The sequence below is a fragment of the Hemicordylus capensis genome, chromosome 6 (assembly GCF_027244095.1).
Source record: "Hemicordylus capensis ecotype Gifberg chromosome 6, rHemCap1.1.pri, whole genome shotgun sequence".
Taxonomy (NCBI): domain Eukaryota; kingdom Metazoa; phylum Chordata; class Lepidosauria; order Squamata; family Cordylidae; genus Hemicordylus; species Hemicordylus capensis.
The window spans coordinates 15,419,675-15,445,124 of record NC_069662.1 but is presented as its reverse complement, the minus strand read 5'-3'; the positions used below and the strand labels follow the sequence as shown (position 1 = coordinate 15,445,124).

Below are 25,450 nucleotides of genomic sequence, written 5' to 3'. Positions count from 1 at the left end.
TTCTGACCTTTCCCATGCGTCTTGGTTCTCTCCTTATCCTTAACCATCTCTGTGCCTCACCTGAAGTCTCACATCAATTGCAGCTGCCTTGTGTGCAAGGAAGTGTGGAGAAGCAAAGGAAAATACAGAGACTAAAGGCACATGACACAGCAACCTCACTGAAGCTAAGCAGTCTTGTGGTAGCAAGCATGAAGTGTCCCCTTGGCTAAGCAGGGTCTGTCCTGGTTTGCATTTGAATGGGAGACTTGATGTGTGAGCACTGTCAGATATCCCCCTTAGGGGATGGGGCTGCTCTGGAAAGAGCACCAGCATGCAGAAGTTCCCAGATTCCACCCCCACCACTCCCGGCATCTCCAAGATAGGACAAGATTATTATTATTTTAATAGGACAAGATTTTTTTATTGAACCAACAAACTACCAAAGCATACAGTACGTTGCCAAAGCACAATTATATACAAAGTGGTTGTTTGTACATGATATATCTACAAAGATTTACACACAAGAATTTGGAAACACACAAGTTATGAAGTATATGCAGGTAGTACTGTAACTCGGGGGTGGGGGTTACAAGGGACATCAGGTAATCTGGGGGGGGGTTATGTCCAACGTCCATTTCCACAATTTGTCCCATTGCTGTTTAGAAGAGATACTCTTGTCTTTTTGCACATAACCATACAAACTTTTCCAGAAGAGATTTACTGTCTCATCTGCATGAACCTCTTGGTCGTGTCTTCCCTCCCTATTCCTATGCACGAGCATTGCATAAATGACATACAAGTTTACTAACCTGATTACGAGAAGGGGAACATTCCAATTCCCTAGTATGGGGGCACCCGTTCCGTCCCGTTTCCTTGAAGGTTTCTTTCTGGGACCTCGAAAGGAGGTACTATCGCTCAAACCCGAGGTTAGTTCTTCCCAAGTCTGTTTTTCCAAATCAGGCCACTCTAACAGCTTGCTTACTCCCTGCCACACTCTTTTGGCTACCACACACTCTTTTAAGAAATGTGAGTGGGTTTCCCTGAATGTTTTGCCTAGCTCACTAGCTTTCTGTTTGCAGGTGATTTTAGGGCACTCTTGCTGGTCCTCTGGGAGCCATGGCTTAGCCGCATTAAGTGGTAGTACCTGATGGTATAAGCGCCACCTTGTTTCCCATAAATGGAAAGGGACTTTTTTCTCTTTAAAGAGAGCGATAGGGTGATCGGGTTGCAACAAGTATTGTGAAGTGCGGTGTTTGTAGTGTTTACGTTCTAAATCAGGTTTTAAGAAACCCACTTCTAGAATCTCTCCATAAATTGTTTTCCTTAGCTGCTTAACTGAGGAGGATCCTTTAAATAGATCCAGTTCAACCTTCCATTTTTTAAGTGTGAATAACAAATCTCTCAAGTAGTCTGGGTGTTCTCTTTTTAATACTTGTGTGATATTGCCATTGAATGAAACCTTTGAAACCTTTCCCCCATCATGCTATGCCCCATGCTGACTTGCGCCAACGCAGAGCGAAAAGCGAGACCCAGGTTTTTTGCAGGAGGTTGGACATATCATGGACATTCACGAAAATCCAGTTTCCAAAATTGTAGGACATGAATTCAGTTACAAAATAGGGTTGCAGGGCAGGTAGGGCTAGGCCTCCCCGCTCAACCTCCTTAAATGTACCGCACGGGCCAAAGGGAAGGACGCCGTGTGCCATACTAGACGGAAGATCTGGCTTTCAACTCTCCAAAGGAGATCGAGTGGGGGAGGATAGACTACTGCCAGGTTATGCACCAAGGGTATCAGGTAAGTCCGGATGTAAACTGCTTTCTGGTACATGGCAAGGCTCCATTTTTTCCACATGGTGATTTTAAGCATTACTTTTTCTTCCCAATCTGTCCAATTTCCCCCCCAGGCTTTTTCCTTAATCCCACATTCAATCCCCAAAATGTTTACTGTATCTACCCACTTCAGTTTGGACTCTGGGGCCCCTTTGCTTTTACATTCAGAGATGGGTAGGCACGAGAGTTGCTGGCGTCCGGGGTCCATTTTAACAAATACGCTTTTGTCAGCATTTAATTCTGAGCCCGAGATCTTGCCATATTCCCAGAAGAGGTTTAGTATTACAGGGATTTCATTTTCATTCGATAACAGTAATGTAACATCATCAGCATGAGCTACAAATTTTACCTTAAACTCAGAATGCGGTTCTGATTGGACAGGTGGTTCGGCTATCCATCACTCTCCCTCCTCCTCCCTCCCGGGAAGGTCTCGCAGGGCGGGGGGATAGAGACCAAGAGTCCTTGCAGATGGGGTTCTCTCTGAATCCTGATCAGGATCGGATCCAAGGCCAAAACATAAAGTAATGGGCTCAGTGGGCATCCTTGGCGGACACCCAAGATAGGGCTGAGAGAGACTCCTGCCAGTAACCTTGGAGAAGCTGCTGCCAGTCTGTGTAGACAATACTGAGCTAGATGGACCAAGGGTCTGACTCGGTATAAGGAAGCTTCCTATGCTCAGTGCCTGGATGGGAGCTGGCCTTGGAGCCCTGTATTTGGGCCAAACAAGAACCCTCTTCAGGCATTATGTGACCATGTACACTGTTGGAAAGCCCTGCTCCCGTGCTGGCATGCTCCTTCATGACTACCACCACTACCCAGTCTCCCTGGACATAGCGTTTATCTGCATGCAGTTTTCCGGTAGCTCCAGGCTTGCAGGGTGGCCTCTGGAAGGAAGTGTTGAAAAGGGGTTTTAAGAACTTCAGGAGAGTGTTTGGGAGCCAAGTCCACTTTCACTGCTCCGATTTGCTGGCTTATTCCCACCCACCCCCACGAAATTTATTTATTCCTATATAAGGTCAAAGTTGCTTTGATCTTTTATGCCAAGCCACCTCACAGGAGGTGTAGTATAAATATTGTTGCAAGGTTTAGATCTGGTCATCGGGAATAGCCTCTCACTGTGGTTTTGGACCCAGGGCAATGGCTAGTCAACGTGCCTGGATCTGATAAAGGGATGCTAATATTTCCTCATGGCTGGGGAAGATCTGTACATGTCTCTGGAATGTAGGGTGAATGGCTCTGTATGCATTCTGAATGAGTGAAGCCCGGAAGGGCCACGTAAGATTCACTTATGCCACCCAAGGGGAGTGATGGTGGCAAACAGTTCCTCCCCCACACATCCACTTTGAAGATGTGTCTGCATGAGGCCAGTGTGAAGAAACTGCAGGCAGCCTGCTGTGCAATAGATAGACAGATTGCAGTAATTCTAGACAACTGGAATGAAGCCCTGAGGCAGAAGGCTGAGGCATCTTAGGGTTAAGGGTCTGTTCTCTGGGAATGGATGTAACCTGTTATTGATGTATGGAAATACTCTGCTTCTACTGCTCTCCAACTCCATCCATTGCTCAAATATCACACAGACACTGTAAGACTCCAGTGACCTCTCCTCCAAGAGAAACCAGAACCCGAGAAGTGCAGCACTCCTGGAACTTCTCACCACTTGGAGAAGTGGGGTTAGAAGCACATAACAATATTTTGAATAAATACAATTGAGTAATGCTGCTTATCTACATGCGTCTATTGCAAGCCATTGATCAGATAGTAAACGATACACTATATAACCCATTGCATCTTTTGGCAATTTCTGTTATCTTTTTTTCTTTTTGAGAAATGTTACTTAAAAATTTACATATGAAAAAAAGATTTTTTAAAATGCATCAAGACAAATTCTTAAGCATTCCTAAAGTCCAAAGATTTGATTGATTAAGTGCCGTCAAGTTGGTGTCAACTCCTAGCGACCACATAGATAGATTCTCTCCAGGATGATCTGTTTTCCACTTGGCCTTTAAGGTCTCTCAGTGGTGCATTCAGTGCTGTCGTAATAGAGTCCATCCACCTTGCTGCTGGTCATCCTCTTCTCCTCTTTCCTTCAACTTTCCCCAGCATTATGGACTTCTCAAGGGAGCTGGATCGTCACATAATATGTCCAAAGTATGATAGTTTGAGCCTAGTCATTTGTGCCTCGAGTGAAAATTCTGGATTGATTTGTCCTACGAGTCCAAAGTTTACAGTTTTGCAATTCTAGTCTTTAGCTTCCCAATGAAGAGGATAAAAAGAGAGAGTGACTCTGTCGCAAGTGCTACCATTGCAGGTGGCTTTGAAACTCCAACTTGAAACAGCATCTCATGCTTACTTCATATTATAGATTTCCTTCAAGGCCTCCAGTGCATGTTCTTTGGTGATCTTTGCCCAGTCCTCTGGCAGATCTGCTGGTTCAAACTTGTAGTAACAGGCAAAGTCATGATTAAATTCTTTGAAAATGAACTTCCAGTAATCAGAAGCATTGATACTGGGATCTGGCTGGATGCACCAGTCTGGGTAATAGTCACGGTAATCCTTGTATGGACGCCATTCCCAATTGGTGTCAACATATCGGAATGTGCGGTTGGAAGCCACATTAGAAGAACAGAGATCGCAAACAAGCTTTTTTGAATCACCATATTTGAATCCCCATAGTCCTTGTGGTCGATGGACTGCAACAAAATGCTCCTTGTGAGCACTCCCTCCAGCTTCACAGGGGGCTTTGCAGAAGGGGCACTGCTGCCCACAACCAAAAACCCGCTTGAAGATCTCATCCTGGGGCTTCACAGGCAGTTTGGAGATTTTTGATTTAATAGACAAGGCTTCAAAGTCCAATAATATTTGTTTTTGCAAGCCGGGAAGGATGCTTTTAACACAAGCAGAAAACTGGACAGGATCAGACATATTTTTAAATTGCACACCTACTAGACTGTCGTCAGAAATGACCAACTCCTTCTGCATTTCTTTACAAAATTTGTCCAAGAACACAGAAATTGTGCCAACATCTTTTTGCTCTAGGTTTTCTAGAGTTCCCCTAATTTTCTTCAGTGCTGCAGAAAGAATCTCTTGCTCCAGCTTCTTGAGATCCTTATTTTTTGTATAATGATCCAACATTTGTCTCCAGATCCAGGTCTTGACAAACTCTTCATAGGCTGTGATGTATTTCACATATTGTTCAAAATTCTTCTCTTCCAACAGTTGCTTCAGAATAGTAAACTGGAAAAAGCTCCGACTGGCATACCCAATGGACTGTACGCTGCTGAGAAAGTTGTCCACGATTTCAATCCCAAGTCTCTTTTTGACATAATACAATAGGGCAGGCTGGAGACATTGGTTACAGAAATCCTTTGCTCTGATTTGTTGGGCATCTTTTTCCAAATAAACAGATTTGAAAGTGGAAAAATACTGAGGTTTCAGTTTCTCCAGACGTATCTGGGGATTATTTTTCTCAATAAATTTCTCATGCATTGCCTGAAATGCATGAGCTGCTTCTCCCAAAATGTGAAGCTTTAGGTCCACTTCAAAGCAGGCAGTTGTATGAAGTTTCTGAATATCACACTGATGAAGCTTCTCGTTGATTATACGCAGAAGTTCACCACAGTAGGTCTCATCATAATCCCCTTCAGAGTCTACCTTCATCTCAATGTATGACATACATTTGGTCTTCAAGGAGTGGACAGCTTCTTCTACTCTACTTATATATTCTTTTTTAGCAAACAAGTGCTTCATGCGGTCAAGGATCGACGGATGTATATACTTTTGCTGTATTTGGAAACTGTTTATCCTGTAGGTTAACAAACATTTTGCCCCTTGTATGTTCTGATTGACTGAACTGCCACGATGGGCCAACTCTTTTCTCAAATATAAATCAACATCTAAATATATTTCACGTTTCCTTAAGGGAATGAGTGATATTTCTAATAATGTTTCTGTCCACATGTTCTCAAACTCTCTTCTCAATTCTTCATCTCCTAATTTGTGCCTTTTCCCCCTGCATTCTTCAAGAAGTCTTTCAACCTTCCCTTCAATTAATTTCAAGTAGTCAGCTTGGAGATTGTCGATCTTGTGCCGACCCCTTTTAATCTGAATGGCTTCCTTACATTTGTTAGAAGAATAACTTTCCAGTTCATGCTTTAGACTGTTGGCACTTCTGACAAAATCTTCTCTGTACTTTTCTATTAGATGCAAATTTCCCCCTCCACTTTCAAAATATTGCTTCAGACTCTCTAGAATCTGCTGTTCACCACATGATAGCTTCTGTTGAAGTTCATTTTGCCAGTTATAATGATCAAGCTGGTCAAGAAAAGCATTCTGTATCACAGTTTCCTGTTCAGATATCCAGAGGTGCATCTCTCTACGGAAACCCCAGTCCCATTCTGAATATTTCATGGACAGCTGATTATAGGCTTCTGCTATGAGGCTGTTTCGGAAGCTGAAGATGAAGTTCTCATGTTTCACAGCATTCCACAGACTCTTCACCCATTCAATAAACTGAGGGATGTCCTTGGGCACTGTTTTGTGAGAACGGCTCGTGATGAATTCAAAGAGATACTTCTTTAGCTCAAAGATCTTTTCACTGTATCCCATGTTGACTGGAGCCATAGGTGGGACTCCATGCCACAGACCTGGGATGTACCAGTTGTGCATTTCTGGGTCATAGTCTATGATTTCCGAAAACCCGATATCTCTGTCAACCTTCTCCATTTTTGCTGCAGCCTGGGTCATTTCATTAAGCTGTTCCAAAAGGTGTTTCCTATCCCTCATGTTTTGGTCATGAGCAGAGACATCACTGACATTCTGATGGACAAACTGGCAGTTGGTTCTTTGCCCAATATTCTCCATCCTGAGGAAGGCGTGGGTCACAATTTGCAGCACATCCTTCATTTCAGTGGCATTCTCCATGGCCATGTTCACTATTGTGATGTCACTCAACCCTATCACTAGAGTGGCCAACTCATTGTCGTGTTGGTAGCTTTCTTCTAATTGGGCTAATTCTGGGGCTTTCAAGCCTTCAGTATCTATCACCAGGATGAAATCACAGCCGAGCTCCTGAGTCATGTTTTCTCTAACTTTAAGGAGCGTCATGAAGGCTCCTCGTGTACATCGGCCACTGCTGACAGCAAACTGCAGCCCAAACATGGTGTTGAGGAGGGTGGACTTCCCAGTGCTCTGCACCCCCAGTACAGTGATCACCACCATTTTGGATCGACCTCCTACTTTGTGATTGAGCTCAGTCAGAACATCAGTTATCCACTGCAGGGGGATGTTGGATGCATCTCCATCAATCAGCTCTAGAGGAAACCCTTCCAGTATCAAGTCAGCTGCAACCCTCGGAACATCAACGAACTGTCTTTTGCCTTTTAATATATTGCCTCCTTTAACCATTGAACATTCTGCCTCATAAAACTGCCCCAATTCACGTATAAAATGTTCAACCCCCAAGGAAGAGGAAGATAATAGTTTGTCTATCTCTGAGATCTTCTGCCCATCATCTCCTCTATCCTTGCATTTCTCTTTGTATTCCGCACGTAACTTCGAAAGACTCTCCCTAGCAATGTGATCCAGATTAAACTTCATCCATTTCAGAAAGTAGTGCTTCTCTGCCAGCTTCAAATGCTTGATGCCATTGATAAACTTCGTCAAACCACTCGTGAGATGGCACTCATTTTGCTGTGCACGTAATTTCAACAATTTGCCTTTCAACTCTGATCTGTATTTTTCTGAAGGAATGTCCCCTTGCTTTTCCATTCTGCACAGTTCTTTCTCTACTTTTGCCAGGTTTTTCCAGAGTTCCCCTTGGAGTTTCAGCATTTCTGTCTTGTAAGTTGATATCTCGGTTACATCTTGTGTAATTTGATCCGCACATCTGAGAGCATTCTGACATTCTTCACAATCTTCATCCACCTGGATTGTAACCTCTGGGGCCACAGCAGCCATCTCTTGTACACTCATGCTCTTAGCAGGACAACTGACTATACTTCTAATGGCAGATCGTAGCATTCCCACAAATGTTGCTGTATTTGTCATGTCAGATTTCTCTAGCAACTGTGAACTTTTAAGCACAGGAACCAATTTATTAAAAAAAACCCTAGTTTCATTGGATTTTTTACTATTCCGTTCAAGAATAAAGTAGTAGTGAGTTGATGATTCCTTCAGTGATGACAAGAGAGCGTATTCTCTTTCACTGATGCATTCAGCAAATATAAATATAGCTGAGGAAACTTCTGTTAAAAAGCGAAACTGCACCCAGTGGGACTCAGCATCTCCTCGGAGATTTGCAAATGCAACTGGCTCTGGAAAGAGATCTGACCTTTTCTGTCCTGGGAAATACCAGGCCATTTCCACAAGCCCATCAGCAATTTCTCGAGGGATATTTCCACACTCCATGTCCCGGTGGATGAAGAAATCATAATGCTGTTGGGAAGGGCTGAGAATCTCATTAAGGAGTTTGGACTTGGAGAGTCCTGAGTTCCCCAAGCGGACAAAAGAAATGGTGGGCATGGAGGTCAGCACCAGGCTCTCCTCTCTGAAGCCTTTGCTGTCAGCCAGAGAATGGGGCGTCCATCTTTTCACAATGTCTCTCATGGCCCAGAGCATCAGGGTGCACTTGGGAGTCTCCAAAGGAGGTAGGAGGAAAGGAAGAGCAAACTGGCACATGGACATTTTGGAGAAGATCTCCTGTTGGAGGAAGCTGTCTGAACTAATCAGAACTGCACAAAGGACGTCAAGGGGGTTCACGGATGCTCTTGAAGTCATCTCACTGGTGAAGGAAAATCTCTCATCAGCCCTTTCTTCTTCCTCCTTTCCTCTCATTCCTTGGTCATCAGATACCCCCTGGTCAAGGCTTGTGTTCCTGGCTGTTGCATTCAGAACCAAAATATTCCTCAAAAAATGCCAAGGTAAGTCTCCCAATGTGTGAGGGGTGCTTTCCTTCAGACTTCCTGAACTGATATCCAAGACTTCTCGCAGGACAAGTTTCTTGCTTTTATGCTTGCACAACTCTAATTTAGTGAGAAGGTACTCAAGTGCTTTTCTTCCCTCTGCAGAAAGAGATTTTAAAATTATTATTATTTCTACTAGTACAGCCTGGTACCCTAAGATCACATCAGATTGAGTTCACCAAGTGTCTCCATTAGTCTCTGCATCTTCCCGTTCCTGCTCCCATCACTCATACTCTTACATGGAATGGTTACACTTTGCACATAATAATAATAATAATAACAACAAAAACAACAAACAGCAAGTGCCGCCTTTGTAAAGAAGCAGATGAAACAGTGGACCACCTGATCAGCTGTTGTAAGAAGATCGCACAGACTGACTACAAACAAAGGCATGACAAGGTAGCAGGGATGATACACTGGAACATCTGCAAAAAATACAAGCTACCTGTAGCCAAGAATTGGTGGGACCATAAAATAGAAAAAGTTGAAGAAAATGAAGATGTAAAAATGTTATGGGACTTCCGACTACAAACAGACAAACATCTGCCACACAATACACCAGATATCACTGTAGTTGAGAAGAAAGAAAAACAAGTCAAAATAATCGACATAGCAATACCAGGGGATAGAAGAATAGAAGAAAAAGAAATAGAAAAAATCACCAAATACAAAGATCTACAAATTGAAATTGAAAGGCTGTGGCAGAAGAAGACCAAAATAATCCCAGTGGTAATTGGCGCCCTGGGTGCAGTTCCAAAAGACCTTGAAGAGCACCTCAACACCATAGGGGCCACAGAAATCACCATCAGCCAATTACAAAAAGCAGCTTTACTGGGAACAGCCTATATTCTGCGACGATATCTATAACCATTGACAATAAAATTCTGGCATCCCAGGTCCTTGGGAAGGACTCGATGTCTGGATAAAACAAACCAGTCAATAACACCTGTCTGACTGTGTAAACAAGAAATAATTTGATTATGAAATGTAGTGGCCCAGACTGGGGCACCAACAGGCATGGAGTAGCTAACAGATGGGAAAGGTGAATGGGTTGGCCTATTTGACATTTAAACCTGGCCTACAACTAGAAATTTAAACCTAGGTACTAGACATCAAAACATCTTTAAGCCTAGACATTTAAACCTGACAGTTAATGCTGGGCTAGAACTTTCAATTAAATGAGAAACATTTGGATCCATGAAGGGGCAAATTGTAGCCAAACATGTTTTATTCTCTGCCACAAAGTCTAGTTTCTGCAACCAGCGTTAGTTATGAGTGTTTGCTGGGCCTGTGCACTGTAGAAAAGGTCAGCTATGATACAACATGATTCAATCCGAATGCAGGACTCTCAAATTCAGATTGTGTCAGATTTTAGTCAGAAATGTCAGAATTGATTTCTCATAAGGATCAAATGGAATTTTTTTTAAAAATCTGAATGGTTCGGTGGAGACTTCTCAAACTGGTGGTAGTACTGATTATAGCATTAGGTATGGGGAGACTGAAGGAGATTGATCCACTGTTTTTAAACAAATAATAAAAACATTTTAATGCCTTATTTGCTTTTTTTTATGATAAAAGTTACAGACCACGAAGCACAAAGATGAAGACAGAAAAAACAAAAACTCCTCTCCCTCGCCATAGAATTCCTTTCAGCACTCATCAGACAGAGTACTAGCAAAAATGTGGAGAACAGCAGCTGAGCAGGGATAATAAAAGTATCTTCCTCCCTTCCCACAAGCTGTGATTGGAAGGCAACAGTTTCAAACCACTGTCATGCTCAAATGCTAATAGCCAACTTGATCTGTCACTCCAAACATCTTCCCCCTTTTGTGTTTTCCAAGTAAGGCATTTGCAAACAATTCCACTTAAGCAATGTTGCTTGTGCTTCCAGAAACCTCTAAACACCACATAAATCCAACAATTCCAACAGCAAATCCAACACAAAGGAGTTGAATTCCGATAATTCTGACATGACAGTTAGGGATGTGCAAACAGGTTCAACGGTTCAGGGTTGAACCAAACCATCCCCTGTTCGGTCCGACCCCGGACCGAAACCCGCCTCCCACTCCGGACAGGGGGTTCGGACTGGGGACCTTTTTAAAACAAACAAATAAATAAATAATTTTTACCTTACCCCCTTTGGGGGAGTTGTTAGAGGCAGGGGTGTGTGTGTGTGTGTCCGCAGAGGTTCCCCCTCCCCGCACTGGCCTCCCTTACAGCCCAAACCTGCTATTCGGCCCATTCGGGCCTTCCCCCTCCGGCGCGGTGGCCATTTTGGACGCTGCCACACCTGTGCAATTGGCCTCTGTGTGGGCTGGGTCACTGAAACAGTTCAGGAGGAGGCAAGACTAACATAGCTGGAGAGAAGGGATCCTCCTTTTGCTAGCATGCTTTTATCTCTCCCTGCATTCTTCCCAGAGGAGCTGCACTCAAGAACAGAGGAATATCCTTCCTCCTCCTGTCCCTTCCTGCCCATCTTGCTTCTGGAGAAACCAAACAAGTAGGGAGAACAAGACCTATTAAAGATACCCGAGGCAACCAAATGTGTGCCCATGTGTGCAACCAAATGTGTGATCATGAAAGGAAGGGCCAGGTTTGGAATGTTCCTTTAGCTTTCCTGGTCCTTCAGATGTGCCAAAACAATGATTTATTTATACATCACGGTGCTCTCTCGCTCTCTCACACACACACACACACCAGCCACCTTTCAAGCTCCCTGAAATAATTCCGAGGAAGGAGGAAAGCCAGAGGGGGGAAGTTCAGATTGTTTTCAAGACCTAAGAAGTTAAATGGTTGACTGACAGAGAAGAGCCCTGGAATATAAGCAGGGAAACCCCTGTTAGAATATGGGGAGAGAAGAAGCAGTTGGCAGTTAGAGAGAGCAGGGACTGTGGAGAGGAGGGTTGGGGAAGAAAGGGGAAGGTTTCCGGCTGCAAAGGAAGGAACCGGGATATTTATGAGGAGAAGCTGGGGGAGAGAAGAAAGAGCAGCAAAGGAATAGGTCACTCAGGATTGCGAAGACTAGGGTGATCTACATTACAAAGTAACGCCATACAATAAACAACAACTACCACGGCTCTGCTGTAATTTCAGTGTTATAAGTTGCTGAAAGGAATTTATTCAGAAGTGTATGCAGGGGCGTAACTATAATAGGGCAAAGGGAGACAGTTGTCTGGGGGCCCACTGCCTTGGGGGACCCCCAGAGGCAAGTGACATGACTGACTCCCCCAGCCGCACACCCGCCCAGGCTTCCTTCAGTTGTATTCATCCTCCAAAATTGATGTGAGTGTTAAGACCTGGAGCTACCAGAACAGCACGTCTTTCTCTAGTACCATAAAATGAATTGCATCGTCCACAATTTACAAAACCATTTAAAAAATAATTTAGGATGATGTTCTATTGTGGCACATAGGAGATAGATAGATATATAAAATAAATTTTACTATGCTTTTTGTTACCACTATTCAGCCTCATTTAAGATGTCTTTACTTCATGAGCTGAGCTTCAGTGAGGGGGCCCCCACTCAAAATCTTGTCTCTGGGCCCACTACAACCTTGCTACGCCCCTGAGTGTATGCTTATCTTTAAGTAACCTTTTGTTTAAAATAGATGGTGTTTTTTGTGTTTTTAAAACTGGTGTATCTTGTTCACCTCACATGCCTAATAAACCATGCACCACATTAAAGATGGCAGACTTAGGGATGCAGGTTAAAGAAGTCTCTTTGTGGTGGAACCAAATATTTAAACCACTAAGCTGTGTCAGGGTTGTTCTGCCATACTTGCTTCTGAAGAAAGCAGTCCGGAAACAAGAACAAGACCAACGAGTCGCCAGGTGACAGGTCTTATTTTAAAGATACCTTGGCAACCACTGAATATAATTCTTAAACAGAGATATTATTTTTATATTTATATTATCTGTACTTTTAATTTTAATTAAGCGTTATTTTAATTGTATTGTAACCCGCTTTGAGATTATTTTAATGAAAAGCGGTATATAAATCAAAAACAAATAAACAAAAGGAAGTACCTTTGAAATCTTTGTACTTTGTCCCCTCTGATGCTCTTGGGCTTTCAGCTTTAGCCTCTGGAATCAAATGCTCTGGAGAGAAGAACATGACTGGTAAACTTATTTACATAGGGCAAAAATGCTGAAGGAAACCCAGAGAAGCTATTTGTAAGTGTGCCAGTAAAGGAGATGGATTTAGGGTGGCGATCCTTGTCAGAGTGTGAAGGCTTTGTATGTGACAGTGAGATTGGGCAAGGTAAAATAGTGTACAGAATGAAGATCCCTCTACCCAGAAAGGCAAGGTAGGAGCTAGGCCACAAACCGAGCTCCACTCTTATGAAAAATCAATCCTTCCAGGCTGTGCTGATTGTCCTGACCAAAATAAGTTGGAGTGGGAGGAGATGGCAGACTAGTATTCAAAAGGAGGGGTGGCGATTAGAAAAACAGCCTCCCTCAAATACAGCAGCCCTAAGATGAGGCTACTTCCTCCCTACTCAAGGAAGCCCACCTCAAATTAGGAATCACACTAAGCCCACAACCCTCATCTGCCACTCTCTGCTCTCCCCACGCACCCTTTTCCTCAGGTAACAAAAGGGAGTTGAGCTGGTGGTGTAGTAGCAAGCATGAAATATCCCCTTGCTAAGCAGGATCCACCCTGCTTTGCATTTGAATGGGACACTGTATGTGAGCACTGCAAAATATTCCCCTTTGGGGATGGGGCCACTCAGGGAAGAGCACCTGCACGCTTCCATTTCCAGAGAGGGCCGAGAAGGACTCCTGCCTGTAACCTTTGAGAAGCCGCTGCCAGTCAGCATAGACAATACTGAGCTAGGTGGACAATGGTATATGGCAGCTTCCTATCACATAACATTAACTTCACATATAAGAATCGGAGATTCTTCATTTCAGGGGAAGGTGAAGCTGCCTCAGAGATGTGACTTTTCGACTGAGCCCAAAACTCACCTTGAAGGGATTCTGACTGCAGTCCTGAGTGGCATAACGACTGGACTGGAGGTTGACCTATAAAATCAGGATAACAAATGGCTTATGTGAAGACTTGGCTTTTTACTCAAGCTTTTATGTGATTGTCTCCATTGCTGCTTCTTTGTATGATATTTTTATGTATGTATTTTAAAAAATTTTAAATTAGAACTGTTTTTTATATTTTAGCATATTTTAATTGTGTAATTTTTATAGTCTTGTTTTTAACTTTTTCTATCTGAACCGCCTTGTGATTATTTTAATGAAAGGCGGTATATAAATTTAACAATTTAACAATAAATAAATATCTGATAAGTTCAGTGTGAGAGTGCATAAAGAACTCACCATGGACTAGAAATTGCAGAGCCTGAGTTGACCATGGGCAAGTGACTTCTAAACGTTCCAGGAACTGGCAACAGGCTGTTTCACCCCTTTTCTGAATTAGAAGCAGCAATTTTCTACTTTTCTTCTTGGCATCTCCCTCTATTTTGTCCAAGGTTTCATAGTCTTCCTCTGTGATGACAGACTGGGAGAGTAACTCATCTAAAACCATGTCTAGGTCTTTCTGAAGGATTTCAATCACTTGTTTTCTCCCTTTGGATATAATGTCATTGGCAGATGTCATTAACGAGTCTGCTGGCCTGTGATACAAAAAGTGCATTTTATCATATGCATTACAGTAAAACAAAATAATTCAAATGTGTAAGACTGTAATAAACTGAATTATAGAGTCTCAGAATAATGGTCAATCCAGGGTAGCAATGTTCCATTTCATTGGTCTTCAGCTTGTGGGTTGGAGCACACAATTAAGTCATGTCCTTGTCCAAAGGTTCCCTACCTTATGTTGGTGGACAACTGCCATCATCCCGAGCCACAATGGCTGAAGGCCAGTGATGGGAGTTATAGTCCAACAATGTCCGAGGACCCAAGGTTATGAACCCTTGGACTGGTCTAACATGGGCCATAGCAACAACTCCCCAACATTCTCTCTCTTCCCCCACCCCCACCCCCAGAGAAAGAGAAAAATGAAGGGGGAGCAAAGAGAGGGACAAAGGAAAAAGACAGTCATATTAAAAAGCTGCAACCGAGTCCCATCTTTCAGACTGTGTCTAGAGGTGGATCTCAGACCTAGAAAAGTGTAAGACTAGATTGGCATTAACTTTCCATGGGTGCTTCCACACTAGCCTTTTCCTCTGGAATAGCTTTTTTGTTCACTCCCTTTGAAGCATCCCCATGACATCGTCTCCATCTCCACGGAGCATCCCCACGACATAGTTTCCATCTTCAGTGTTTTCTGCTCTCTCCTTCCGTGTTTTTCAGATCCCACTCATTACTATCTTTTTGTAATAAAATGCAATTCCAGCTCCAGCTGATCCGGTATGGACAAAATACTATAAGACTTTTCAGGGCTCTTGTGCCTTTGAACTGAAAGCTTCTTCTTTGCATGTTCAGTCCAATTTAATGCTTCCTATTGATCTCAGCAGGTAATGAATAGCCTGTAATGCCAGTTTCTGTTCCCTGGTGTGGGGAATAACACTTAATTATTGATTCCCCCTCTCTCTTTTTTTCACATTTTAATAATGAAAGAGTACTACAGTGCTAATGCTGGACCTTTATTAACAAGGCTTTGCTTTATCATTTAAGCACAGCAATTACCCTTTGAGGGCTCTTTCTGATGAAGACTCTCTCTCCAAACACTCTTTTGTCTTCCTTGAAAATGATGTCCTTCCAGCCAGTGTTGATACAGGTACATTTCTCACACTTTCAATCTCAGCAAGACTTTCTGCATCTTTTAAAGAATGTGGCTCTGTTGGTAGAAATTGAGAATGTGAGCACATTTTTAAAAACTGCTCTTCTTAGTCAAATGGATGGCCTATCTGCAGTCTAGCAATGCCAAAATTGTATGCTGTTTGCACTAACGCAACAGACATAAATTATTCTCCTTCTAAAACTAGTGGCTGACATCCAGACTAAGTTACTCCGTATTCTCTAAGTTACTCAGGTTACTCATACTCTATATACTCATACTCATACTATACTCTAAGTTACTCAGGTGTTACAGTAAAGAACTACTTAATTTCAATAGGACTTCTCTCAAGTAATTTAGTCAGGATGCCTGCCAATGTCTTCAAAGAAGTGTGTGTGCAAGAGTCACAAATTTCTATGCTTAAGCAGAAAAACCCCATACCGACATTACAATGCTGGGGAGTTTGCAATTAGATCATTAGGAACATGAAACTACCCACAAAATCCATCATGCAGGAGACACAAAAGAGTACAAATGTGCTACCTTTTCTCACTCCTTTCAAAGTGGGGGGGGAACCCCTCAATCGCATCAAAGTTTTCCCAAATCAAAGCTTTGATTTATTACATCAGAGACTTTGGTCAAACTAAGCTACAAGTCATGCCTATACTCTCCCAAGTCCCCTTGAACTGAATACAAACCACTGTCCAAAACTTTCTCGGCATTCTCCCTTCTCACAGGGGAACTGCTTCTTCTTGAGTAATTCCGATCTTTGGGTCCTCTTTCTTCCTCCTTGAAGGTTCCTGGGATCTCAGCCCAGTTTCCTTTTCCTGGGGATCGAGAAGAGTTCCAATTCTTGGTTCCACTCCCTTTTCTACAGAAAGAAGGAGAACTGGGGTTCTCAGCCTTACTTTCTATCCCCCGAGATGCAGAAATCTCCAGTTTCTCAACTCTGTCATCCTTCTCTGGACACAAGACAGCAGAGTCTGTGTCCTGAGCTCCGTTAGGAGCATCCTGATTCTTCACTCCACATCCCTTTCTGGAGAGCAGAGTAAGCTCTGGGTTTTCAGCTTGCCCATCAAAATCTGTGCTCTCAACTTCCTTTATTACTTCAAAGGACAATGAACTGTCCATATTTTCTGCTTCACTGCCTTTCTCTAGGGACATGGCCTCATCCAAGTTCTGCATTCTGGCTTCCAGATACTGAACTCTGCTTTCTGTCTCTGTAATGCCTATGATTTCAAACTCACTTCCTCCCAATGAGGACAGAGGAAGGGGCAGATTCCCATCTTCCTTTTCTTTGCGCAGTAATATGAAAGATGTGGCAGAATCCATGTTCTGATCTCTGGCCTCCAGGTTTTTGACCACACTTTCTGTCTCTTTGGGCAAAGCAGCATCTGAGATTGGGGCTCCATTTTCTTTTTCAGGGGATCCAACAGAAGACAAGCAAGCAGTTGCACTTCCTTTTCCACAGGATGGAGGGAAATTTGGGCCCCTTGTTCTGCTCCTTGTCCCTGAAGGCATCACAGCAGGGTCTGTGTACTCCCCCTTGCTTCCCATCTCTGAGAGCACAGTACTCTCCTGATATCGAGCTCTGTCTGCTTTCTCCAGGCATGTGGCACTAGCTCCCAGTTCCTTGGCTCCATTCCTATTATGAGATGTATCCAGATCCTTAACTCCACTATTCTTTCTGGAGGAACCATCTGGATCCCCAGCTCTGCTTTCTTTCTCTGGAGGCATCGTAACAGTGCCAGAGTTCTCATCTTCCCATCCTGTCTCTGAGGACAAAGGAGGATCCAGATTCTCTGCATTTCCTTTTTCACGGGATCCAACAGAAGACAAGCAAACAGTTGCACCTCCTTTTCCACTGGACGGAAGGGAATTTGTGGCCCCTGAAGGCATCACAGCAGTGTCTGTGTTCTCCCCCTTGCTTCCCGTCTCTGAGAGCACAGTACTCTCCTGATATCCAGCTCTGTCAGGTTTCTCCAGGCATGTGGCACTAGCTCCCAGTTCCTTGGCTCCATTCCTATTATGCGATGTATCCAGATCCTTAACTTCACTATTCTTTCTGGAGGCACCATCTGGATCCCCAGCTCTGCTTTCTTTCTCTGGAGGCATCGTAACAGTGCCAGAGCAATCATCTTCCCATCCTGTCTCTGAGGACAAAGGAGGATCCAGATTCTCTGCTTCCTTTTCTTTCTCCAGGGACATTGCAGCATCCAATCTCTCAGCTGCGCTTCTTTTCTTCAAGGACACAGCAATGTTTTCGGTCTGAGGTTCATTCCTGAGATTTAAGGGGCCTGATAAGGAAAGGTAACAAAGATTCAGAACATTGAGGTTTTAAATTTCCTTTTTTCAAAAAGGCAATTTTTCTTTCTTTTAAACTCAACTGGTGGTAGCATACACAGAGTTTTTTCTTAAATCATATCCATTAGTGCAGATCTTCCTGGCATGAAAGGGCAGTAACTGGAAAAACAGCGTATTTTGAATTTTTGTAAAAATTATTTATTATTATTATTTATTCGATTTCTATTCCACCCTTCCAAAAATGGCTCAGGGTGGTTTACACAGAGAAATAATAAATAAATAAGATGGATCCCTGTCCCCAAAGGGCTCACAATCTAAAAAGAAACATACGATAGACACCAGCAACAGTCACTGGAGGTACTGTGCTGGGGGTGGAGAGGGCCAGTTACTCTCCCCCTGCTAAATAAAGAGAATCGCCACGTTAAAAGGTGCCTCTTTGCCAAGTTAGCAAAGAGGTTAGAAAAAAATGGCCCCATTCTTCCTGTCTAGCCCCAATTTTGCACCTGGATGGGGATGGGGTGGTAATTGTTCCTCCTGTTGCTGGGATTCCAAAGTCCTCTGTACCCCAGAGCGACTGTGGGGTCAGATCTTCACGCCACAGACCAAGTGGAGTGGAAGACTCTCCTAACTCCCTGGTCAGAAAACTCAGGGTGCTATCATATGCATGCTGGCCTGGGAGTAAGCCCCATAGACTTCAGTGGTGCTTACTTCTGAGTAAACATGCACAGGCTTCCGCTGAAGAAAAAGTTCAGCCAAAACTTGTGGAATTCTGGCAATACAGGATTCAATATAACAATACAGAGGAATCCTTTCTATATAGTCATGGGCAAAAAACAACTAGAGCATAATTGCTTGGAGATAATTCCGTGTTTTTACTGGATGTGAGAACCAAGCCCTTGGAAAACTCCCCAGCCCAAGAGTTGTAGGAAGCATCACTCACCATCTTCTACATATTCAGAGATGGCCTGCACACTTGGGAAGACGTGCCTCAGGATTTCCAGGCAATCTAGGAATCGTGTGTGGGTTGATTCTTCTTTTCCCAGCACTACATCGATCAGGTTTTCTACTAAATCTTGTGGATTCTTTATCTGCTTCAGGGCGACATACTCGTCTTTTGTGAAGAGCAGGTATGACTCTGCTGCATCCAAGATCAATTCTGAGTCTATTTCAGAAAGTGCTTCCACTAACTTCCTTCTGGCTTTCTTTATGACACTGAAGGCTTTTTTACCATATGACATAGTTTCCGAAGTTGTAGAGCTGGAAATTAAAAGAAAAATATTCACTTTTTTGTTTAAAGGGGCTATTTGAAGAGCGCATACTACATAATTGCAACAACAAAAACACAAACGGAACACAGGGAGCTGTCTTATTCAGAGTCAGACCCTTGGTCCATCTAGCTCAATATTGGTACACTGCCTAGAAGCCATTCTCCAAGGTTTCAGTTAGGAGTCTCTCTCAGTCCTACCTGGAGATGCTGCCAGGGAGTGAATCTGGAAAGTTCTGCATGCAGAGCATATCCTCCACCACTGTCCCCATCTGACATATCTTACAGCATCATATCATACAGCAGACAGAGCTCACACATGACTGTGTTCTTTGGGAAAACTGGATAAAAAGATTTGATCCACATACTGCAGCTATGACTCCCTTTTTTAGATCACCCAGTATTTTATAACCTTACAAAATTACTCCATTTAAGAGCTGGAAAGGATAAGTCCTCTATCGTGATAAAAGTCATATACTGGGGTGGGGTGGGGGGAATGAAATGAAAATTGAATGAAATGAAGAATTGAACTGGAATAGTAAATGGGAATTGAACTAGGAATAGTAAATGGGAATTGGTTCCTATCAGTCCATGTTCAGTTATTCATTTCTAACCCAGTTATCAAGGCGCAGGCTCCTAGACCTTTAACAGAATTCGAAGTACTGGGTGAAATACACAACCAAATAATGCTCTAAAAATTCTATAATATCCTAGCAGCACATTTAAAGGAGCTTTCACAGGGTCTAAAAGTTGCATGGGAACCTCATCAGGAATGACATTTGGTCTACAGATGTTGGATTACAACCCCCATCATTTCCAGCCACAATGGCCAAACGCCATTGTGGCTGTGGCTGATGGGAGTTGTAGTGCAAAAACATCTGGGGTCCCAAGGTTGGGAATCTCTGGTCTACAATATAGAATGATTTACGCTCCCAAACAATTTCTGACAACATTCTTTGAAAGTTATTCGGCACTGCCACTTAACACTTGTGAGGCTGAATAAAATATACAACGGCCTTTCTTCTTAATGTTAGCAGAAGTGCGGTGTTAGAAGGAACACGTTCCCCATGTAGTGGGCCTCTGCGTCCAGGCCTAATCATATTGGAATGGTATCTTCATGGAAAATATGTAATTCTTGGCTCTGAAATACAGCCTGTCTGAATGGTAGCTTTGTTAGGGAACTCTATTGAGATCTAAAGGTATATTATAAAGATTTTGTTACATATGGTTTAACGTATGATTTGGCATGGCTCAAGGATTATTTAGGGTGCAAAACCCTTTATTCCTAAGTATGGCCTGGGGGATCATGAATAAGCATAGAATGCAAAAATAGCACTTGGGGTCAGAAAGAATCCTTGTGCATAGCAATGGGGACAGCCTTCCAGCCATGCAGGCATAGGATATGGGGTGGCCCAAAGATTGTTTTGCGTGCAGGAAGAAACGGAAACATCTGCAGCTTTTTATTCAGGCTGCTTATGCAGTTCTCTGTCAAATAAGAAACTGGGAACAAGGAACACTCTAGAGTTCTTTTGTGTTGCCTCTAGAAGCTGTCTCCCGCCCTTCCCCAACATAGGTTGGATTGGAAGCTCAAGGCAGCACTGACGGAGGTTTATTCTGACATGCCATTAAGAACGAAAGGAAAGAAGAACCTTCCTGAAGCAGATGAGGACCCAACTTCAGTCTCCAGCATTAGCTAGCTGGATCTCTCTGCGAAACTCAGAAGCTAGTAATGAAGGCAACAACTCCCCACCCTCACCCTCCTCTGTCCACAGCCTCTGATATTCGGAGCAGGTAAAGTGCCTGTGGACAGGGAGGTTCCATTTCGCTGCCAAGGCTTCACACACAAAGCATGCCCCGACTCTGCACCTTCGTTTTCTATTGACTGAGGAACGGGATTCCTGACAAGATAAGCAACCCAAGGAAGACTACGAATATGTGGCAATCGGAAATCAAGTCCATCACTAACGATTTGACTGGGATATTCCTACGGAAAAGAAGACCCTACCTTCGGCTCCCTGTAAAAGCAACCGAAAGTGCCGGCTGCTCCCCTTCGTGCCTTTCCAGGAAGTCTCCCAAGCACGAAAACGAAAGCAGAACTGAAAAGAAGCCAAACGCCTCGCAGAGACTTCCGGAGACACGTGGGAAAGCCCGAGTGCTCCGTTCTCTGGATTGACACACTCGGGGGAATGTAGCTCCTCCCCCCAAATAGATTTTAAAAAATAATATGTGGAGATCTGCAGATTCTGCCACAGAGGCGTCGCTAGGGGAGAGGGGGCCGTGCTCACCCCCACTCCCTGGTAGCCCCTCCGAGTAAATGAAGACAATAGGGAGGGGTGGAGCTGGGGCCGGGTTCTTGGAACGCATTCGCTCGGGCTTCAGTCCCACTTTCTCGAGGCGCCGACTGATTGAACGGCCTTGAAGTTGATTCCTAATTGCCGTTCATCACACAGAGCCCGAGAACAGCAGCCTGAACAAGGAACCACATTTGCATGGCATCGCAGCCCAGAATAAAGTCTTGGGGTTGCCACATATCCTGTATGTCGTTGCCCATCCCTGCAAGCCCGTCTTCCACAGAGGCACGCCGCACGACGGCTCCGGCCTAACCCCGAGAGGGGTTTTCGTGGGAAAGGAAAAGGACGTTGACATACGACGATGTCCGCTCACGCTCAAAGAATTGGGAGAGACGGGGAGTGCACCCACTTTGGGGGAGGAGGGGTGCAGGCAGAGGGAAAGCTTGAGAGGAGCAGCTCTTCACTTAAAGGGGGCGGGGCAGGGATAGCCATGGGTTATGCTGGGTTTGGCGGGGGGGGGGGAGAGTTCTTGTTTAATCAGCGAGGACCTCCCCAAATTCTTAGGGGAAGGATCTGCTGCACTCCTGTCCTGCGTAGCTTTAAGAGAAACAAACTGCAGTGCAACCCCTTTTCTCAATGCATAGAGGGAAGACACGGGGAGGAAAGCTTCAGTCCATAAGGCTGCTGTCTCCCCCGAGTCTAAGCATGTTCCCCTGCACCCAGAGGGGCTCTTACCCCTGGACTTCAGGGCCAAAGTTCAGGGCCTCCACAGCCCCTGGGGGCCCCTATATCCTCTTTAGTCTGTACTGGGTGGTGTGGTCGCCTGGTTGAGCATGATGATGCTTAATTGGCGGGGGGGGGGAGGGCGGGGACCAAAGGCCTTTACGTCCAAGCTCCAAAATTACCTAGATGCACCTCTGCCTGCACCTGGATTCCCCACTTTCATTTCTTTTTAACTAAGGGAAAAAAGTGTGGGGGGGAGCTCTAACCCTTGTAGAAATGGAATTAAGGAGCAAAACATGTGGTCACTATTCTGTTTAACTGCTGGACATAGAGAAAGGCAGGTGAAGCACAGGTGGCTGGATGGGAGAGGTTCACAATATTTTATGTTTGAGTGTTTTTAATTTTTTCCCCCAGACACCACGAATTCTCCCTGCCCCTTGCTCTTTTCCAGCCTATACTGGTATTCTAAATCAGTACTAGTACTCTAGTTAATAGGATACTATTCCTAACCCTTGGTCCCCAGATGCTGTTGGACTACAACTCCCATCATCACCCAGAACAATGGCTGAAGGGAGTTGTAGTCTAACAACATTTGGGGAGCTAAAGTTGGGAACTTCTAGTATAGCACCTTGTAGAATTGATGTATTGCTTCTTCCAGCAGCCAAGAGGAGCTTAGCCTGCAAAGAGAGGACTTTCTAGCTGCAGAAACTCTCCTCTTTGCTATCCGTGTGGTTGAGGTAGACAGACTTGTCCGTGCCAATACCCTGCAGGGAATGACGAGTCAAGGTGCCTACCAGATATTCAGCTGAAATCATTAACACTGGAAGAAAAGGAAGAGCCAGGCTGGACAGAGCCCCAGACCTGTGCTGTAACCAGAAAAAGAGCCTGCTCAGCAAGCCAGAAGCTGAAGGAAGAAAGGACAGAGGACTCTGAATCGGGACCAGTATAGAGCCAGGTAGTGATTGTGTTTTTCCAGCTTTTTATTTCCCCCTGACCTGCTCTGTAAGTAACTGTTCTGAGTTTGTATTTTTTGCTGTAAAAGAAATGTTTTAATTGAACTGATTTCCCCCCCCTAAAAGTAAACTTGCTTGTTGAATTGTCACAGAACTCTGCTGTCAGTTTTGGTCTGTTGCCTAGTGGTTTTTCAAGAACCAGGCAAAGGAAGCAAGAATGGTATTTTATTCTTGATCAAGAATGGTGTCACCTCAGACTCGGGTCCAGAGGTAAGACCCCCGAATACAAAACTTAACTAAAGCATGTAAAGCAAGCTCATTGTAGTACCGGTACTATGGCTGGTATGCCAGCTGTGACCCTACTTTGAGAAATTGGACGTGACCACTGTTCCCTTTAAGGCGTGTTCATGCACGTGCGCTCACAAGTTTTTGCATGTCCACTCAGTTCATTTTCAATCCCGCTCAGGTTGAATCAGGAAGGCCCCACTCTGAATGCAGGTGCGCGCCCACTGTCTTGATACTGCCGCCCAGAACAAAACTTATTCCGCACAGAGATGAAAATAATTAGAGGGACCACTGGACCTGACCTCAGTCACTCATACGTTGGTAAAATCCAGGTTGGACTACTGCAATGTGCTCCACATGGGGCTGCCCTTGAAGACTGTTCGGAAGCTTCAGCTGGTTCAGAATGTTGCTGCAAGGATGCTTGTGGGTGTGGGTCATTTCATGAGTATCACACCCATCCTGCGGCACCATCATTGGTTACCGGTCCGCTTCCAGGCTAAACTCAAGGTGCTGGTCTTGACCTTTAAAGCTCTACACGGCTTGGGGCCGGGGTACCTGTCAGACCGCATTCACCCATATGAATCTGCCAGGGTCCTTTGCTCATCGTCTCAGTCCCTGTTCATGGCCCCACCATTAACAGAGATCCGGTTGGTGGGGACTAGAGACAGGGCCTTTTCGGTTGTGGCCCCTCAGCTTTGGAACGCCTTCCTTGCAGGGCTTCACCATGCTCCCTCCCTCAGTGTTTTTAAAAAACAACTTAAAACACACCTTTTAAAGGAGGCTTTTTAATGCTCCATTCTTTTTTTAAAAAGTTATATCTGGTAGGTTCTTTAGCTTTTTATAACGTTCAGTTTTTTCATTTTTTAAAAAATAACTTTTAATTTGAAACTAATGATGATTGTGGTTTTTAACCTTTTAACTTGTTGGTTCAACTTGGTTAATTTTATTACTTTTATTGTGTCTTGTATCTATTTTATTGTTGCAAGCCGCCCTGAGCAGTAGTGCACTGGAGGGTTGGGGTATAAATATTTTAAATAAACAAACAAACAAACAAATAAATAGCAAGCATGACTTGTCCCCTTAGCTAAGCAGGGTCCACCCTGGTTGCATATGAAAGGGAGACTAGAAGTGTGAGCACTGTAAGATATTCCCCTTAGGGGATGGAGCCGCTCTGGGAAGAGCAGAAGGTTCCAAGTTCCCTCCCTGGCTTCTCCAAGATAGGGCTGAGAAGAGATTTCTGCCTGCAACCTTGGAGAAGCCTCTGCCAGTCTGTGTAGAAAATACTGAGCTAGATGGACCAATGGTCTGACCCAGTGTGTTGCAGCTTCCTATATTATTAATTAATTATTACATTTATAAACTGCCCCATCTAGAGGCTCTGGGCAGTGTACAACAACTTTTTAAAAAGACATAAAACCCACAATTCAAACACAATGCTAAAAACAATATAAAAACAATTCAAAAATGATTAAAACCAATTAAAATACTTTTAAAAAACAACAACACTTTACAAGCCTTGGAAGGCCAGGCCAAACAAATAGGATTTTAGGGCTCTCTTAAAGGCCAACAGCGAACCTAAACTGTAGATACCCGTATTTTACAGACTATAAGACGCTACGGACTAGAAGACGCACCTTAATTTCAATCTAGTTTTTCAGAGTTTTTGAGCTTTCCTTCTCCTCTCCCCTCCAAGCCCTCCCACCGCGCCCCGCTCTGTCCTTTCCCTCCTTCTGCCATGGAGCAGAGCAGAGTGCCTTGTTTGCAGGGCCTAAGGCCCAGAACGGAGAAAGCGAGGGCGCAAACGGTGAAAGCGGACCGCTCCGCTGCGAGTGCGGCCGCCGCCAAGCATGCCTCAGAAGGACCACCAAGCATGCCCAGGACCACCGTGTCCCCCCCCCCCCGGGCAAAGGGCCATCCACGGCGACGCTCCCCACTGCGGGAGCGGGCGCCTCAAAGAAGGGCTGCCGCGGCGCGTGCACGCACAGCGATGGCCGCCATTTTGAATTGGAGTATAAGACGCACCTGAATTTGGGCGGATATTTTTCGAGGAAAAAAGTGCATCTTTTACTCCATAAAACACGGTATCTGCCGGGAGTGCATTCCATAGACCAGGAGTAGCTACAGAAAGG

General features: G+C 44.2%; 1 protein-coding gene across 1 annotated transcript; it reads right to left on the bottom strand.

Moving 5' to 3' along the window:
• Positions 1-262: 262 nt before the first annotated feature.
• Positions 263-21,138, bottom strand: LOC128330663 (interferon-induced very large GTPase 1-like). The gene is made up of 8 exons (XM_053263830.1): positions 21,075-21,138; positions 18,746-19,062; positions 16,200-17,798; positions 15,411-15,561; positions 14,100-14,395; positions 13,737-13,793; positions 12,795-12,866; positions 263-8,867 (listed from the first exon to the last, which is right to left on the bottom strand). The coding sequence occupies exons 2-8, from the start codon at positions 19,041-19,043 to the stop codon at positions 4,156-4,158; spliced, it is 7,185 nt and encodes a 2,394-aa protein (XP_053119805.1). The 5' UTR covers positions 19,044-19,062; positions 21,075-21,138; the 3' UTR covers positions 263-4,155.
• Positions 21,139-25,450: the final 4,312 nt, after the last annotated feature.